The following is a 19,263-nucleotide window of genomic DNA, read 5'->3' on the forward strand; positions in this document are numbered from 1 at the left end:
ACATCAGCTGGCTCTGCTGGTCCAGATTAATCAGAATGCTCCACACATTGGCCACTGGGAGCCTATGCTCGGTAGTAAGGACCGGCAAGGGGGCACTAGGCAACACCCAGGGTGACTTTCAGCAAGCAGCGAAACCGGCACTCAGCGTGGAGATGGTTGGGTTTGCCTGCTGCTGACCTGAGCTCAGGAGCAGGAGCAGCTGCTGGGCACAGCATGCTAGGGTAGACAGAGCCCTGGGCTGGGTGACATTTATCCTGGGCACTGGTCCGAGCTCTGCCACCAATTCCTGTGTGGCCTTGGCGAGGTGACTCTGAAGTCATAGGCCAGATCACAGGCTCCATTCCCACACTGACACTTACCTGCTTGGCAGCAGGAACCTTAAGACGAGAGAGGAAAGGCATGCTAAGGAATTGGCCTGGGAAGTCTACCAGCTGCCGTGCCCCCCCCCCCCAATGTCAAGTGTTTCTCTCAGTCCAAAATGGAGGGACCTTCTGGAGAAAGGAGAGGAGCCAGCCAGGGAGATGGCAGGAGGGGGTTGCTCAGAGGGGCTTGGAACTGTGCCCAGCCCAGACCAGGTGGCTGTCGTGTGCTGGCCAGGAAGTCCATCAAGCCTCACTGAGCAGGTGCTGGATCCTTTGTCTGGGGAACTCCTGGGAGCTCAGGTTCCATCTTTTCAGGAGGCCCAGGGGATGCCTTTCCTGTAGAGGCTAACTCGAAACCTAGCTGTCCCTCTGTCCCAGAGGAGCGGGGCGGGTGTCCCCGAGCCTCATCAATGTTAATGAGTAGGCGGAAGGATGGTCTGTCTCAGGAGAAGGTGTCAGCAATGGCTTGGCTCATCTGCCCACCACAGGCTGTACCTGCACCAGCCAGACTCACAGGGATGGAGTCCCAGAGGGCCTGTCCTCTTGGTGGGGACTCTGCCATTTGTGTCTTTATTATAAGGTAATGAATGCATCCTTCATTTGCCTAATTTGGAACCTGAAAGAGGAGAATGATCCCACAATCCAGAGGTGGCGCTGTTACATTCTGGTGTGTTTCCTTCTTTGTCCCTTCAGACTGTAGGGATTTGGAACTCAATGGCCTTGGTTCCATCCTCTCACTTTACAGGAAACTGAGGCCCAGAGGGGCTCCCCACTGCACTTGACTGTAGCAGAACTTCAGCAAAACGGGGTCTCCTGGCTCCCAGCCCACTCTATGGGAATTTGTATGAACTGGAGCAGTCCAGAAGAGGCCAGCCAGAAACGGGGAGGGACTGGGAACAGCAGTGAGGGGCAGTGGGAAGACCAGGGCTGTCTTCCTTGGTGAGGACTGGAGGGGCAGGAGCACGGTCCTCACCGTCCACAGCCACCAGCCACCACCACTTGAAAGACTGACCACCTGTTGGGTCCTGGCAGGGACCATGGGAACAGTGCTGGTGAGTTGGGTTTCAGCGCATGGGGGGGAAGACACTGACAGCTAGAACCGCCCTACATAGGACACCTCCATGGTCAAGTCTCATCACACATGTCTGCCCTCGGCACAAACGCCAGACCTGTGCAGCCCCGAGAGCCTGGGCTGCAGACCTTTTCCCGCAGGGGCACTTGTCTGCACACACCTTGTCCAAGCACTCCGTGGATGGAGAGCACCGGGGTAGGGACAGGCAGGGTGGCAGCAGTCAGGCAGACCACAGTCTCACTTTGCAGAGGTTAGGTGCTGAGAGGCTGCCGGTGGGCCGGGCTTCTGCCAATAAAGGAGCACCAGGCCCATCCAGAGCGGATCCTGCATACCAGGGCACCCACCTCCCTGCTTCCCCCCCCCCCCCCCCGGTGGTTCTTGTGCTTAGCTCTTCCTGATCCCCTGTAGGACTCTGTTCCTTCTCTCCCATCTCTTCTACCCCCCCCCCCCTTCCTTCCTCTGGAGGTAAAGTCCAACATGTGCTCCACGTGCCCTGAAGTCAGCAGAGGGCATTCCCTTCAGAGCCTCTGTTCTGGGATGGACGCTGGTTCCACTGGCTACTTACGTTCCCCAAGAGCTTTCTTATGGATCAAATAGAGATGAGTGTGAGGATTGAATGAGTGCTTCTCCGTAAACTGCTCAGTAAACCTGAGTTCCATCTTCCCTGTCCCTTCCGTGCCACCACGTTGGTGGCCTGCTGTGTCCCACCTGCTCTGATGTCTCGAGGCTTATGGGGCACAGTCCCTGGCCCAGGCACAGACTATTTCCAGCTATGAGGTGAGAGCTGTAAGAATGTGTCACCTGCTCTGGTCTCAACAGTTGGTTGGAGATCTTCAGACCATTTGTCCTGGGCCGTCATTTATTTCAGAGGCAAGAACAATGTGGACCGGAGGGAATCTGAAGAACAAAACAGTTATGTCCCTGGGGCAGGAAAGACTGCTAGGCTTGCCTGGGTCCTTTCACTCCTCCCGAGTATGTAAAGGTGCGCAGCAGATGTCCTGGGAACAGACCAGCACTGGCAAAGTCCCTGTGAGGAGGGCTCCCTGCATGGCCAAGTGTGACCTGGGCCCATTCGGGTGCAAGGGTACAGTAGGTTCATGATTAGCTAGAAGTGTTTGACTCAGTGGTCAACCAAAGAATTTGCTTTAAAAAGAAATTAAATTTTTTCAGGGCTTTATGGTTTACCAAGTGCTTTTTTCATTGTGTACTTCTCACAGCAGCTTGGTGAGGTGCCATGATTAGTATCACTATCACTATTAGTATCAGGAATCCCCTTTCACAGACAAGCAACAGCTGGATTTGCCAAGGAGGGCACAGCTAACAGCTGGGGGCAGTGTCTCCCCCCACCCAGCCCTCTCGCTCCCGCTGCCTGCCCAGGTCAGTACCTGTGGGAACAAGCAGTTAGTGTGATCTTTAAACGAGTGTCCACCATACAGTCACCACACAAAGGGGGCACGGCACGAGCACAGGAGGTAACTCCAAAAGTCCGCACACAGCCATGCGCAGAGCCGGGCCTTGTCTTCTGCCAGAAGCCACATGGAACCAGAATGTCTTGTGAGGGTGCCTGGCTCAGCAGCCCCCTCTCCTAGGCTGGCCCGTGGGCTCCTGGCATAGGCAGAACTAGGTAGCCAAGGAACTAACTCTCCCTAAGTCAGCCGCCTCTGAACAAGCATGAATTTGGGCCATCCCTTCTAAGCCTTGGATTTCTGCTGCTCGTTTCTTAGGTTTTCTTTTCATCCGAACCAGTTCGGGCCCATTCCTTCACCTGTGCTTTGTCCTGCCAGGCCTGGTGATCACGAGTCCCTCTGACTTTCCCAGCTCAGCTCAGTAAAGTTCAACAAGTGTTTGACATGAGCCTGGCCTTCCACTCGATGAGTTTGAGGTGTGGTCTCCGCCCCTAGGAGGCTCACACTCTCGTAGCGAAGATGTGCCCTCGGGTCACTGTGACATGGTTAGAGAGCCGCGTGGTGAGGAGCATGAGAATATGGAGTTGGCCTTGAGACGTGGCAGGTGGAGAAGGCACAGGGTGGAGCAGTCCACAGCGACAAGGCTGGGAGGCAGGCATGCGTCTGTGCGGAGGTGGGTCCCAGAGGAGTGGCTACGGGGTGGCTGGAGTCTTGGTCGGTGGAGCTTAGACCAAACCCCGTAAAGGTCAGGCCTGTGTTTCCTGAGCTCATAGGCTGCGCGCTCAGTGTGGAAGGCAGACGGGAGAAGGGAGGACATGGGCTTCCGAAGTCTCAGTCAGGAGGGAGGTGCTGAGGCAGCCATGTGGGGACAGAGAGGCCCGTGGATGCTGTCAGGATCTGACACAGCAGCAGTAAGACTTGGTGACCAACGAGATGTGGGGGTGGAAGAGAAGGAGCTGGGTCCCCGCCCACTCCCTCGCCTGGGTCCTGGAAGTGAGACAGGGCTGGATATGACTTCGTGACACAGGAGAACTGAGTGGCCTCCACTCTAGCTTCTGATGCTCCACTAGGGAATCATTACAAGTGACTCGACACTGGGAGAGCCACCCAGCACCCCGCCCTGAGGCTCTCTCACTGAGGAAGCACCTACAAGTGACTGCACCAGGGCTTTCCCAAGGGAGCCTGAACAGTTTTTGGGGAGTGACCCTCCTTCCTGTCTCTCTGCCCTGCCTCTGCCAGGGGCAGCCAGGCCAGTGAGGGGATAGGCCAGGAGACCTGGGAGTCTCACGTCCGCTGCAGATACTGTGGGCCACTGGACAGACCCCTCCCCAGGCGCGAGCTCCCACCTCTAAAACAAAGGGAGGAACTGTCCTTATGTTAAGGACCCTTGGAGCTCAAAACAGACCAACATTTCTCAGTTTAAGAAGAATGGATGGCAGGCCTATGCAACCAAGTGTCTCTTCCCTCTGTACTATCTTAAGATTCCAGCTGTCTAATTTTAAACATGTCTCAAGTGCAGGGGTCAGAGCCCCTAGGAACAGCGAGGGCCCCTGTCACATCCCCCTCCCTCTGGAGGACCAGGCTGGGGAAGAAGATGGGAGGAATCCAGCTCAACAGGCAGAGTGAGGGACCCCAGGACAGGACCAGTACAGACCACTGTGTGGGCAGCTGGCTGCCATCTGGGTTCCTGACAGATGGTAAGCAGTTCCCGTGACCAGGCCAGTGCCCCAGACGCAGAGACCTTAGAGCAGCTAGTATTGCCCAGGCATTGTAAAACCTCAGTCCTAGGGTGGGGCGTGATCAGGGTAAGGGTGGGCTCCAGTCCTCAGACCAGGTGCTAGACACGGTCTCAGGACAGGGCTCAGCCTCCAGAGGAAGGCAGACTCCAGGTTCAGGCTGTGGGCTCAGCAGCAGGTGCCAGGGCTGGGACACCTCCTTCCCTCCTGACTCTGCCAGGACGAGTGGGTGGGTCAGAGTTGGGGCCCTTGTCCACCGTGTGGACATCAGGCAGAGGCTGCGCTCCATCTGAGGCTGTGGCCCTGTGCTCATGGCTCTGGCAGTGGCCAGCCTGCACCCTCTCCTTGCTTTCTCCTCCAAGCTGGTCTCTGTGCCGACCCCTCAGTGTGATCAACTTTAAGAAAGAAAGTTGTGTTTCGCTCGTTTGAGTCTGGCTCTGCCATCTGTGAGACCCTGAGCGAGTCACTTCCCCTTTCAGGACTGTTCCTCGCCTGTTACAAGTCCTCCTGGCGCTGTCTCCTAGGGCTGTGAGAATTAGAACCAGTAAGTTAAGATGAGTGCCTTGATGCCACTGAAAAGCAGTGTCCTCGTGTTCTCGCTCCAGTTTCCTGAGAACCGGAAGGCGCCCTGAGGCCTGGGCCTGGCCCAGTGAGCGAGGAAAGAGCTTTTCCCTCTGGATCTTTCTAACTGGGAATGTTTCTTTTCTTTGTTAAACTTTTAAAATTTTCTAATATACCTATTAGACTGAACACGTATTACATGTTATAGTCAGAAAAACAAATTTTTTAAAGCACATAGTTATATGTTAAATAAATAAAGCAAACAGTGTATTTAGTGACAGGGAAAGAACACTAGCATGTATTTCATACTACACACCAGGACACCACACCAGACATTAGCCACCTCTGTGAAAAATCCGCAGGCACTGCCCGCTCCATCCCTGAGAGCAGCAGGAGGGGTGGAGCCGGAGCAGGCCCGGGGTGCACCAGGGAGTTTCCGGTCTTCCCCCAGCAGCTGGCCCCGCGTGCCATCCGCGTCCTCCGCACGGGGGCCAGGGGAGCTGCAGAGCATGGCTCACAGGAATCGTGTTGCAGGCAGATAGATGCTGGGCCCAGGACAGTGGGGCTCAAAACTGTCGAATATAGAGGCTAATTTCGGGTCTGGAAAGGGCTGTCGAGCAGAGAAAATGATTCAGCCCACATTGTGTCACACCATGGAGGAAGTAGGTCCCTTGTGATTGGGTAGGTTTGGCACCTCCACGTAGGAAAGCCCTTGCTCATGTGGGACACAGTGGCTCCCGTGGCTGGGACTCCGTTCCTGCCTGGGAGGCACACAGGGTTCCTATGGAGGTAGGAGGGGACCCGGAATCAGATGGGACAATCAGCTTTTTCTCTGGTTGGGGCAGAAGCCTGGCCTTTCTTGTAAATGTGACACAGCATCACCCCTGTGTGGACACGGGTCATGCCTTCAGGGTCCAGGGCAAGGGGGTGGCCTGGGAGGCTCTCCGGTGACAGCCTCTACTACCTCTGCCTCCACCCACCACTCCCACCCCACAGCTGCAGGCTCTTCAGTGCAGGCAGGAAGGCAGAGGGACAGACTGGGTAACCGTTCAGATAGACGGAGACTGACCCTGGCTCTGTCACTTACCTGCTTTAGGGTCATTCCTCTGCTCAAAGTTGGGAGAAATGGTCTGCGGGGTTTGGTAACATCAAGTGTACTGGTGATTTTAGTTACAGCAACTTCGGGGGACATGGGAGGCCAGGTGTTAGACTGTCAGGGACTGACAAATGAGGAAGCAGAAAGGTCAGGTGTCATTTGAGAGAGGAGCAGAGGTGTCAGTAGCCAAAAGGGATGATCTGAACCGTCTGAAAATATGGTTTGTTTCTTGGCTCTGAGGGAAGAGCCACGAGAAAGGGTGAGGGGTGATTGAGGGGATGAGGTGGGGCCAGGGTTACACAAGTGTGAGAACCCCTGTTGAGAGGTCAAGGACATCTTGTGTGGGACCGACCAGAGGGCAGAGCCAGGTCCTTGTTTCCAGGTATGTTTGCTGGGGCCTTTCCTCTCCACTGACCGCCGTGCTTCTGTGCTTCTCTGCCCCACAGGCCCGTCCACCCAGCGTCAGGTGCAGAATGGCCCCTCTCCCGATGAGATGGACATCCAGAGAAGGTAACCCCCCCACCCAGCAGGGCCCGCCTGGTGGCCAGGGGTACCAGTCAGCCACCAGAGGACACGCTGCAGCTAGGGCCAGGACTCGCAGAGGCTCCCGCTGGGACAGGGGAGCAGGCCTGACCAGGAAGGAAGAGGGAGGGAGTTCACTGTTGCTTTGCTGGAGTGAGGAGTGTCTGTGGTTTCACACAGAGCACACTGCTGCCCCCCCGCCCCCGCCCCCGCCCCCGCCCCCCTTATGAAGCCTGGCAGCGTCCTAAGCGTTTACTCTTAGGGCCCCTCCCAGGTGTATGGGGAGGGAGTTCTCCTGACGGGAAGGGATTCGGTAACATGGTCTGTCAGACTGAGGCCCTGGTCTTGGCACCATGCTGTGCCCTCTCCTCTCACTCTGTCTGAAGGCCTCGTGAGACCTGGCCCAACCGCTCTCCACTGGAGGCCTTGGACAGGTGCCACAACCTTTCTAGAGAATCTCAGTGCCCAGCCCACTTGTCTCCCAGTCAGATTGAGACGGCAGAGGCCATGAGAGCCTGTGTAAGCCAGGGCTGTGTCGATGTCCTTGTGGGGCCAGCCTGTGGAGGAGATAGCCCCTGGAGGCATGGGCCCTGGAATGACACCCCACCCCCTCCGAGCTGCTCCTACAGTGTGAGAACTGGGAGGAAGGGCCAGTACTGTGGTCCTGAAGTTACAGGAGAGATCATGGTGGCCAAGGAGGGCGTGGCCTCCCCAGTTCGTGTTGCCAGGAAAGGCAGGGGCCAGGGCTTCAACCTAGATAGCCTCGCCCTTCAGGAGCCCTGCCTCTAGGTGAGGCTTTGCGTCCAGCTCAGTGGGAGCTGTGCCAGGAGGTTGGCCTGGTACCCACCACGCTCCCCAGGCTGGGGGTGGGAGGGATGTTCCCATAGCTCACTGGGCCATGAGACACCCTCCGGATATCCTTTTCTCCAGCCTCTCCCTCACCCAGGACAGAATGATCTCTGAGCGCCTCTGGCTCTCACATATACTTACAGCCCTAGGCAAGTTCCTAAGCCTTAGATTCCCTTTCCCCCTTTGAATATAATGGGGTTTTTGGGGTGTGTTGGTTTTTTTTCCAAAATAATACTATTCTCTTATGTGTGTGTCTATTTTTAATTTAATTTTTATTTTTTAAGTATGTCTTTATTGATTTCAGAGAGAGGAAGGGAGAGGCTGAGAGAGAAACATCAATGATGAGAGAATCATTGATCTGCCTCCTGCACGCCCCCTGCTGGTCATCAAACCTGCAACCCAGGCATGTGCCCTGACCGGGAATGAAACTGAGATCTCCTGGATCGTAGGTTGATGCTCAAACTCTGAGCCACGCTGGCCAGGCTTTAATTTTATTTTTAAATTAAAGTTTACATCAATATTATTATTAGTTTCAGGAGTACCACATAGTGGTTAGACAATCATATACTTTACAAAGTGGTCGTGGTCCCTGCCCCCCAGCCCCCCGATATTTCCAGTACCCATCTGGCAGCATACAGTTATTACAATAATATTGACTGTATTCCCTATGCTGTGATCTACATCTCTGTGACTACTCTGTAACTGCCGATTTGTACTTCTCAGTCCCTTCACCTTTTTCACCCAGCCCCCAACCTCCTCGCCTCTGGCAGCCCTCAGTCACTTCTCTATATCTGTGAGTCTGTTTCAGTCTTATTTTATTTTGTTTTTATTTCACTGAGCACAATGCCCTCCAGGTCATGCGTGCTGTGAAGATGACAGTGTTAGTCCTTGCTCTGTTCATGTAAAGCAACGAGGGAAGGGTGGGAATACACTCCCTAGAGACTCCTTTGCACTAACTCCCACGTTGAATGATTCCTCGGGCCTGTCTTCTGGCCTCTCAGGAAAACCAACTATTTACAAGAGCTCTACCTCACTGCTTCATTGTGATCTCCACATTGACCCTCGGGGTGTGTTATTGCTGGTGCTGTTTCTCACAGAAGCCAGCTGGAGCTCAGGGAATGGTAGGACTCACCCAAACAAGCCAGGAATTAGAGGTAGAACCAGGACTGGTGCCTCGTCTGGCCCAGCTCAGCCCTTCACCAGGTCCCAGGGCTGCCTTGGCCCAGAGGAGGGCATGACTGACCCCTACCAGACCAAGATGAGTACACCAGGGGCATATGGGCCTAAACAGACCCTTCCGTTGCTCTCTCAGAACTGGTTACACACAACTGCATTATCTTAACCCACCACCCAAGTCCAAGCCGTGGGAGTCCACTGCAGTCAACTGTCTGCAGCCCGGAGCTCCCCAGGAGGTCAGTCTGTGAACTGCAGGCAGCAAACCAGAGAGTCCTTGCAGGTGCCTGTCTCTTAACACAGAGGGAGGCCCAGGGGAGAGGTGACTGACACAGGGCCGCACAGCAAGCTAGTGACTCCAAGCACAGGGACCTTTTCATTTTCATGCAGATAGTATAAATTCACACCTGATTTTTAAATATCTCCAAACATCCTCATTTGCTGAGGGCTTGTAAATGTGGATTCTGCTGGGGAAACTGGAGTTTTGGGTGATGTTTCAGCAGTTTGGATGGAGAGGCTAACGCAGGTGCTGCTGGGAGCGTTTCAAACATCTTCCATGCCAAAGGGTCTTCTCCATTATTTTGTAGGTGCCAGGCATAACTCTTAAGAGAACTCCATGAAACAGGTGTTATTATGCTTATTTTATGGAGAAGAATCTGAGGCCCAGGAAAGGGAAAGATGTGCCTGTGATCACGAACCAGGAATCCCAGAATGGGGACCAGAGAGCTCCCTCCCTCTGCATGGTCTTTGCAGTAAACTGTGGGTCCCATTTGACCTTCTTCTAAGATGAGGGCATCTGCACTTACTGAGCAGTTGCTGCATGTGGGACCTGGTGCCAGGCACCCCGAGAAAGGCCAGCTCGAGGTGCACAGGGCACAGACTCACCCCCCACAACCTCTCGCCCTGCCGGCCGCCCTTCCCACTGCACCCACCCCATCTCACCACCACCCTGCCATGCAGGCACCACCTCCAGCTCACTCTCCCCCTGAGCTAGGGTGGGCGTCAGAGCTCCTGCCCTCATGCAACACAGCAGGTCTTTAGGGTGGGCACTGCACCGGTGAGGCCTGCTGCCATCTGTGGTGCATGATTCCTGAGCACCTCCCGCTGCATATTCTCCGTCCCAGATTCCACAGAAGTGTTTGTGGGTCAGTCGACCGGCCTCTAAGAGCACCCAGAAACCACCTGCCCTGAGGAGCTCGGTGTTGGTTCCCAGCGAGGTGCACAGCCTGCACTGCCTGTGATGGAGGCCAGGCCTGCGGTAGATCTGTGCTGAAAGAGTGAGCATGTGCTGCCAGAGTGTGCACTTCTCCTGACACCCCACAATGCCCAGAAGTTGTCCCAGGACTTAGCCAGGTGCAGTAGGATCAAGAGATGTGAGGTCGGGGTGGCTGAGGACACAGGCCCACAAAAGCAGGGGCCCATCCAGTCTAGGGGGAAGCTTGCTCACTCAGCCACATATCGCCTGAGCCTCCATGGGAGGCTCCCTGTTTAGGGGTGCCTGAGACTCAGGAGGCTGCTGGCACTCACCTGTATGGAAACCTTGAACCAGTCACGAGCCCTGCCTCTGTTAAGTGGGGACAGCAGGCCCGGAGAAGTCAGACCTGCTCACTCCTGTTGCTTTTCAGACAAGTGATGGAGCAGCAGCACCAGCAGCAGCGCCAGGAGTCTCTAGAGAGAAGAACCTCGGCCACAGGTGAGCCCGCAGGGCCTGCTCCCATACCTGCTCCCGGTGGTAGCCCCCTTATCTAGGCAGTGCCAGGGGCATGTTGGGCCCTCTGTGAAGAGCTGCCAGTTCCATAGATCTCACAGTTTGCCTCTCACCTTCAATGAGGATAGGGGAAACAGAACAGCAGACGGTCAGGGGTTAGCTCAACTTGGCTGGCCCCTCCCCATCAGCCTCTGGTGCTGGGACATTGAGGGGAGATGGGCAGGGGACTGCCCAATACTCAGCATTGCTCCCTGACATACACCCCAGCCAGCCCTGCAACCTGCAGTTATCTGCCACAGTTCCCTGAGGCCAGGGGTCCCTCACAGTCACATCTCGGACCAGCGTCTGCCGATGCCCAGGGTGGTACAGGGCACTGAGGAGGAACAGGGGAGGGTTACAGTCTGTGACACCAGAGACCTTCCACTGGAGACCCACAATTAGAGAAAGACAAAGTTAGCTGGACTCAAGGGATGTTAGGCAAGTATGTGGCACTGTGGGTCCAGCCAAGCCCCCGAATGCTAAAGAAACCAGGAATGGCATAGGGAGTGACCGGAGCAGGGCCACACTCACCCCAGGCAGGATGGAAGAGGCAGCCTGAGCAGTTCCTCTGTCCCTCCTCTTCCAGGGAAGCACAGCGCGGGGCTGGGGACTGACTGAGCCCCTCTGTTGTTTCAGGACCCACCCTCCCACCGGGGCACCCCTCATCTGCAGCCAGCGCCCCCCTCTCGTGTAGTGGGCCTCCACCCCCACCCCCGCCCCCTGTCCCACCACCACCCACGGGGGCTACTCCCCCTCCCCCACCCCCACTGCCAGCCGGAGGAGCCCAGGGCACCAGCCACGACGAGAGCTCCGTGTCAGGACTGGCCGCTGCCCTGGCTGGGGCCAAGCTGAGAAGGGTCCAGCGGGTAAGCGTCCCTGTGCACAGGCTGGGTGGGCTGGGATCAGTTTCTAACTGGCTAACTGCCAAGTGGACAGAGCCTTGCGTGTCCCCAGACACCAGGCAAAGCCCCACCCGCCCCAGCCTGGACGCCACCTGTGCAGCTGTTTACGTGAGAAAATCACAGGACTATGTGAAGACCGTGAGGTGCTCGGTTATGTAATTTGCTGCTGACCCTCGCCATGACCTTCACAGGCAGGGCAAGTAGTTCCCCTTATCAGCTGCAGTTTGGACTTGGGCCCCGGTTTCATCCGGTCCATCACTCCTTAGTGTTTATCGTGGAAAACGGCTCCCTCGGCTCAGCCTTACTCCCAGAGCCCTCGACCGTGTGTCCTGGAAGGCAGAGCTTCTGGAATGAGGCCGAGTGGCTGTGGCTCTAACACCTGGTGGAGAAGTCGGCCTCCTTTTCAAGAATCGTCTCCTCCCCCTTGGGTCGCGCTGGGCTTAGTGAGAGCACTGGCTCCGCACCAGTAGACCTAGAGAGCATCTGCTGTGACTGGCCAGGCCTGGTCCCTCTGGTTTTGTCACCTGTGGGGTTGGGAGAGATTGGCCTAGAAGACCCCTCTGGCCTCTTCCTCGCTCCCCTCATGGGATCACATGTCCACTCTCACGTCCCTGCCGTCCCCTCAAGTTATGTCACCGAGAGCAGCAGACTAAAGCACTGGTCCTACCTCCGCAGCCAGAAGATGTGTCTGGAGGCTCCAGTCCCAGTGGGACCTCCAAGTCCGATGCCAACCGGGCAAGCAGTGGGGGCGGAGGAGGAGGCCTCATGGAAGAAATGAACAAGCTCCTGGCCAAGAGGTGGGCGTTTAGGGTGTTTTAGGATATTTGCACGACTCAGTGGCCCTGTTCAGGACGCTCCTGTTCCCCAGCACCAAAGGAGAGCCCTTGCCTGGGCCCCTCAGGGACTGTTACGTTTTCCCTTCTCATGTGGTCAGTGTGAGGCGTTGGGCTGAAAGGAGTCCTTTGGACTCTGAATCCCTCTCCATTTCAGTTTAACAAGTATTGAAGCATCTTTCCTGTACAGCCATCCTGAGCAGAGAGAAATTTGTGATAGGTTCAGAGACAAACTCAGAGGGAAAGAGGAATGTTCCCTGCACTTAGAATCCCAACACAAACAGACGTGGCCCCAGGGCTGGAGCGCGTCAGCCCACCCCGGGTGAGTGCAGATGAGGGGCCATCGTAGAGGACACAGGAAAGGGATTGTGAGGTGTCCAGAGCCCAGAGGCCGTCATGCCGGAGAGATGGAAGAACAGCTCTGTCCATGTCCTGGTCAGGTCCTGTGGCCGGTGCCTGCCACCTACTTCTCTGTACACACCAGCAGGTGTGGCTCTGGGTTGTTCCCTATGTGAAACCTGAGCAGGTGGAGAGATCACACAGCTCCTCTAGGGAGGTTGCAAAGCCTGATTTTACTTGTTAATGTGGCATGGAGGCAGGAATGCACTGACAGGCCCCTGATGCCATGGCTCAGCTGGGCACCAGAGGGCCTAGGAGCAGGCCTCACCTGCCAGAACACTCCCTGTGGGCCAGGAAAAGCTAAGGCAGTGACCTTGTTCCAGCCGCAACCCCTCCTGCCTGCTGTTGCCCTCCGGGCCCTTCCCTCTGCCCTACCAGTCGGCTAACTGAGTGCGAACTCTGTGTGCCCTGGTCGTCTTGTCCTGGTTCCCTCCTTAAATCCACACAGCTCTGTGAGGATGCAGTGGGAGCAGAGGCCCATAGCATGCAGGTGGCCAGTCTGCCACTTCACGGCAGGGCCAGGGCCAGCGTTTCCTCCCAAGGCCTTGCACACATGCGGGTAATCCACAGCACAGGGCTCTCCTGAGCCTCCAGCTGGGCCTGAGCATACAGAGATAGCCAAGATGGGGCAGACAGTGACGAGAGGTGTGCAGGGCGACTGGCTGCACCAGGGTGGGAACAACTCCCTGGGGGAGAGAGCGAGAGGGCTTCACAGAGGAGGCTCCACACGAGCTCTGCCTTGAAGGACGAGAACCCTTCGCAGGCTGAGGTGGGAGAGGAGAGCAATCCAAGCAGAAAGAAGAGTGGAGGCGTGGTGGCAGGGTTAGTGCCTGGGACGGCTGAGCCATCCTCTGGAGCACCGGGTGTGGAGGACACCACCTCATGCAAGCGCGTTGCGCCCATCTCAGATAGGTGAACGGGGCCTCCTGGAAAAACAAGGTGTTTCTCAAAAAGAAAATATTCATGCTTTCCCACGTCCAAAACCAACACCTTAGTAACAGCTTGGCCTAGATGGCCTAGACTAAAGGGAAAGGAAGTTCCTGAGAACAGGAAAAGACTGCCGTTGCCAAGAGCTGGTGAGACGCCCAGATGCTAGTGGGTGAGTCATGGTCCTACCGAAAACAAACATATTTGCACAATTCAACAGGGATTACTTGAGAGTTGCTTTCTGAAATCACCTGGGTGGTGGATGCTGAGTGGAGCCCACTTTTTTTTTTTTTTTAACATATGGTGCTTTTATTTTTTTTCTTAATTTCCTTAGATATGTTTTTATTGATTTTTTTAGAGAGGAAGGGAGAGAGAGAGAGAGAAACATCCATGAGAGGGAAACATTGATCGGCTGCCTCTTCCATGCCCTCTACTGGGGATCGAGCCTATAATCCAGGCACGTGTCCCAACCAGGAACTGAACTGGCAGCCTCTCGGTGCACAGGATGGTTCCCAACCGAGCCACACTGGCCAGGCTGGAGCCCACTTCTTTTTGCGGGTTATGGCAGATTTGGCCTCCTTCTGCGACCTCCCTGCAGTGCCACGGGGTGGAGATGGCCTGGCCTGCTTTAGATGGGAGTAGAATGTACGGGGCAGAATGGTGGCAGGCAGGCCAGTGAGGACACCGCGTCCAGGAGCAGTGGTGGCGGCTTGTCCAAGGTGAGGTGGCAAGGGGCAGGTTCAAAATGCGGAGAGGAAAGCACCAGCCGTGCTGCCGAGGGCAGAAGATGAGGCCTGAGGGGCGATGGCGGGCAGACCTATGCTTCCTGAGGCGAGGAGACTGGACACGGAGCCCTGTGTAGCTGAGGAGCCTACGGTGTGGCCCCATCACCTGACCTGTGATAGCCACCCGTGGCCCCTCACAGCTCACCAGGCCAGCTTCCTTCTCAATGGGCCGCTCACCCCGCAAGTTCTAAGAGTTTGTGCTCTGGCAGCTTCACAGAGCTGAAGGCCCCCAAAGGCGTGTCTTGGGAGTATTAAGGGTCTACGGGCATAGATTTGAGAGTCAGCTACATACAGGAGACCACTTGGGTAAAAACACAGGAATGAGTTTTTAGAGTGTGAAAAGAATTCATACCTGTGGGCAATGTATGAGCCATCTAGAGGGCATCAGCTCAGGCTGGTCAAAGTCTCCTTCTCTGAGCACAGTGGGTTCTTAGTGGTGATCTGGGTTGGCTCAATACAAAAAGGGTCCTCCCTCCCATGCGGGTCCGCTCGCCCAGGCAGGCCAGCCTGCAGACGGAATGTTCCCGCAACCCTGACTGACAGGTGGCAGCCCAGAGTGGCGCCTCTCCCCGTCCCATAGGGCCTGGCCTCAAGCAGCCTGGAAGATAGCTGCCACCCAAGCCAAGTAGGCCCCCAGGGACCTGGACACTGCAGACCAGCTTCTTTGGTCTACCCTCGGGTGCTACAGAGAACAGTGTCCCCAGGCCCCATCCTGCCTGCCCAGGCCAGTTTTGTGTCCAGGGTCATGTGACAAGCACAGAAGGCCTGGACACTTGCCGGGCATTGCCACAGACCAATGGGTGCTTGGACAAAGGGGGTCAGATCCCCCACAGGATCCTCTGGGAACCAAGCCGTGTCCACACAAAGTAGGCATCTGGATAGGGGCAGAACCTCCAGGAGCTGATTCATGTCTTCCTGCCCTGTTTTAGGAGAAAAGCAGCCTCCCAGACGGACAGGCCGGCTGATAAAAGGGAAGATGAAAGCCAGACGGTAAGCAATGCCCCCCCCCCCGCCCCGCTTCGTGGATGGGTCTGGAAGGCTATCTGGCCCCAGGCCGGGCCTTCGGGGCACTGAGGTTTGGACATACACGAGGGACACCTCACCGGGAGGTTTATAGGATGGATAGGGGCAGGAGGAGGGGTGAGTTAATCCACCCGCACAGTACCCTCTGTGTCACCCAGACACCTCATACCAGCCATCAGAGGCAGGAGCCAGGCCAAAGGAGCATAGGTTCCGGTGGGTCCCGCTTAGCTGCTCCCATCACAGTGGACGAAGCAGAAGCTGCTCATGGGCCGTGAGTGTAGGCACAGCGCTGGCACACCCCAGAGCTCAGGCCCATTGGTTGTGCTCATGGGACATGCGAAATGTTGGGCCCATGTGGGCTGTGTCAGGTTGATGTAGCCACAGAGAAGGTCTGCCCTGTTCGGCAGGAGCTTGTGTCTCCCCGCAGCCCTCTCTTTCCTTGACTTCCATGGGCCAGACCAACTCACCCCAGGGCTTGGGGTTTTCATTTATTAATAACATTCATTATTTTGCCAATTATAAAAGTAACATATGTTCCTTTAAAAAAAAAATGCGGTTTTATGGATGACCCTGGTCAAAGGCATCCTGCCCCTGCCCAACCAGCCTTTGTAAGCAGACTGATGGCCAAGCCTCTCTTTCCCATTTTAGGAAGAGCCGAGCACCTCTCCATCTCCAGGGACCCGAGCAGCCGGCCAGCCACCTAACTCCTCAGGTAAGAGGCACCACCCTGCCCTGTGCCAGCCAGGGTCTTAGAGCAGGAGGCACCCCTATAGGTCCCACCTCCTCACTTTACTGATGAGCAGAGACAGCCAGAGGGGCTGCACTAGCGGGGTCTCTTTCCACCTCCCCTGAAGTTGCCACTCTGGTGAGCCCCAAGCTTTCTCGACAAGCCCAGGGTGGGCTGGCTGTGACCTCCACGCTGAGCTCCAGTAGGGGTACAGGAGTGCTGGCGTCCCAGGGGATGGCCTGCCTGTGGGCATCAGAGCTGCCACCTCTCCTGCCCTGTCCTTTTCCCACCCGAGAGGAGCAGCTGCCGGCCAGCACCTGTAACATGGCAGTAGGTCCTGCCTCGGGCCAGGGCTCTGAAGAGGGATATTTATATGTCACATTCATGTCCCCCTGCAAAATGCCAACCAGTCGAAGTGACAGATACCACCATGGAGTCTTGCTCCACCAGCAGTCCCGACCCTGCTCAGAAATCCCAGTCTAAGCCCTGGGACATGGGGAGGCAGTTAGAAGAGTGGGGAAGAGATGCTGGGGTTGGTCGCTCAGCAGTGTGTGGTGTCTGCTCAGAGCGGGAGGGAGAGGCAGAGAGGAAATAGGCTGCCCACCCCAGCCGAGGAGGCTCTTACCACATTGCTGTCTCCCAGGGCCTGGGCCATGGCTTTCACCCCTGTCCCAGCCTTGCGTCCTGGTGCTCTGTTGGTGCATCTGCCTCCCTGGTGGGACTGCTCCGTGTACTTTCCCAGGCGATGTCCATGGACTTTTGGTGAATGAGGTGTGAACACCTCACGCCCAGGGCATGGGTCTGGTGTGGTCCCAGTGGAGGAAGGCGAAGCTCGGTATGGTTCTGTGGCTCATTCAAGGCCACGTGCCTGCAGCGTGGATCCCTGGGGGTGGCTTTCAGGGGACCTGCCTGGGGCCTGCGGTCGGCCCCTCTGCTGCCTGAGCATGTTCCCTTCTGCCTCTCTGCTCATCCTGCAAAGTCAGTGAGTTCAATTCAGTTCAACAAATCTCTTGACAAAAAAGGAAATACAATTTAATACCACTTAATGTAAAAAAGAGAAAGACAGAAACAAACCAGCCCTCAACGCCCAGGATGGGGAAAGGCAATTGTCATGCAGGGAGCACCAAGGCGTCAGAGGACAGCAGGTGCTCGTGGGGCCCCAGGGGCCAGGCCCCAGAAGCAAATGTGGACTCAGACTGGCTGAGCATGTCCAGTGAGGGCCTCTGCCTACTCAGCTGCTGCTGGAGCCACTGCTGACTCTAGGGGTCGTAGTTGAGAGGCTCCCTGACCGCATGGTTCACGTTCCAAGGAGCTTGGACTTTCCATGCTGAGGGGTCAAAACCAGACCACAAATCAAGGTCAACCAGGTCTTGAGTGGGGGAGACACAGGTGACAGCAGTGTCATCCACAGCCCTGCGAGAACTGCTGGGCCAAAGGGGGCTGAGAACAAGCCAGGCGCCAGCTTTGGCCAAAGCAGAGCTTTCTGACGGGCACTGGGGGGCTCCTGTCAGGGATGTTGGGCGGGGGCCTGGGATCCTCTCAGCCCTGAGGCTCCTTGCCCATAACGTGACTTCACAGACGCCAGCCGGAAGCCCTGGGAGCGGAGCAACTCCGTGGAGAAACCCGTGTCCTCGCTGCTGTCCAGGTGAGCGGCCCCGGGAAGGCTCGAGCTGTGCACATTGGCGGGGCCCAGGCGGCCACGGTGCCCATTCATGTTCTGTTTCATTTCACTGCCGTAGAACCCCGTCTGTGGCAAAGAGCCCCGAAGCTAAGAGCCCCCTTCAGTCGCAGCCTCATTCTAGGTACCAAACAGCCCCTCGGGGGCCTCCTCTGTACCCTGCCTGTGACTAACACCCAGACCCCATCCGTGTCCTGTCATCTAACAGTGTACTCTGGGAAAAGGGATCGGCTCTTCCTTCAAACCTGGGGCCAGGTGGGGCTGGGGACCACTTCCTCTCCTCTCCTCTCAGAGGGAGACGGGCCTGGGAGGGATGACTGCCCAAAGAGGCACGAGCGGACTGAGGTCGAGCCCCAGCTCTGGGCGCACTAACCGAGTCATCGGGCAAGCCAGGTGACCCCTCCTCACATCCACCCCACCCCGTGAAGAGGTCTGTCAGCCTCGGCCTCACAGGGAGGTCGCATGGACAGCTGTGTGGACAGGAGCTGGACATAGGACGTGCTCGCTGGCCATGGCTGCACCCTACAGCTCAGCCATGACGGCACCGGCCTAGTGCCCCATCCTCGCCTTCCTCTGCTTTGTCACACAGCCAGGCTTCTGGGGATGCTGACCGTATTTCCCAAACCAAAAGCTGTTGTGACAACAGGACAGGATATTTGAGACTGAGGTAGCCTCAGAAGTCAGAGACAGACAGCTCTGTAGTAGCCATAGGCCAAGTACGACCTGAATCTGCAGGCCTCCAGAACCCATGGTTTCCATCGCCCACCACAGATTGAGGGAGACCACTCATCACGAGCAGGTGGCCTGTGAGCCTGGTCTCACCGAGTGAAACGGGTGACGAGCAGAACCTCTGGCCTGGCCCTGGCTGGAGGGGCAATGACAGACTCGGTGACGGACAGCCAGGCTTCGACAGGGCCTGTAGTCTGCCAGGCTCTGGGCCGGGTCCTACATGTCCCTCCTGCAAGGAGCTCATCTCTGTGTTGGAAGACCTGCGGTTGGACAGCTGTGGGTTCTGACAGGCGCTTGGGAGACCCAGAGGGTCTCATGGGAGACAGGACTGGGGACAGGCGCTTTAGCGAGCAGGCTGGATAGGCCTCTCAGAGGTAGCATTGGGGTGGCCCTGAGGGTGTGGGGACAGCCTTCCAATCTGTCGTGAAAGTGCTGAGGCCCTGCGGCGGCTGGAAGGGAAGAGGAAGGAGAGGTCACGGGTAGGGAGGAGTCGCATGGTGAGTTTGGATTTGATTCTGTGTGCAGGCCCAGTCAGCCAGCTCTAAGCACAGGGCCCCGTGCCGGGTCGGCTCTTGAGGAAGCTCACTGGGCTGTGAAGGGAGGTGGGTGGAGGGGCAGGAACCGAAGCAGGCCCAGGAGGAGGCAGGGCGCCCGGGGCCCAGCTGGTCACTTCCTGCTGCTGGAGGAAGGACAGGTTGCCAGCGTCCCGCTCAGAAGGGGGCTCTCCAGCTCTGAG

At 56.7% G+C, this 19,263-nt stretch overlaps 1 protein-coding gene across 6 annotated transcripts in view; it reads left to right on the forward strand.

The window, feature by feature from the left end:
* Positions 1–19,263, forward strand: part of EVL (Enah/Vasp-like) — a 99,200-nt gene that overhangs the window by 75,328 nt on the left and 4,609 nt on the right. For 3 of the 6 annotated variants that reach the window (XM_081118283.1, XM_081118284.1, XM_081118285.1), the window contains exons 4-11: positions 6,680–6,743; positions 10,403–10,470; positions 11,161–11,390; positions 12,102–12,223; positions 15,300–15,360; positions 16,042–16,105; positions 17,699–17,765; positions 17,860–17,922. In XM_081118283.1, the coding sequence (XP_080974409.1) occupies positions 6,680–6,743; positions 10,403–10,470; positions 11,161–11,390; positions 12,102–12,223; positions 15,300–15,360; positions 16,042–16,105; positions 17,699–17,765; positions 17,860–17,922 (739 nt within the window). The remainder of the gene's footprint in view (positions 1–6,679; positions 6,744–10,402; positions 10,471–11,160; positions 11,391–12,101; positions 12,224–15,299; positions 15,361–16,041; positions 16,106–17,698; positions 17,766–17,859; positions 17,923–19,263) is intronic. The other 3 variants (XM_081118286.1, XM_081118287.1, XM_081118288.1) reach the window with 1 other exon arrangement.

This window comes from Miniopterus schreibersii, assembly GCF_964146895.1.
Source record: "Miniopterus schreibersii genome assembly, chromosome: 1".
NCBI classification, from domain to species: domain Eukaryota; kingdom Metazoa; phylum Chordata; class Mammalia; order Chiroptera; family Miniopteridae; genus Miniopterus; species Miniopterus schreibersii.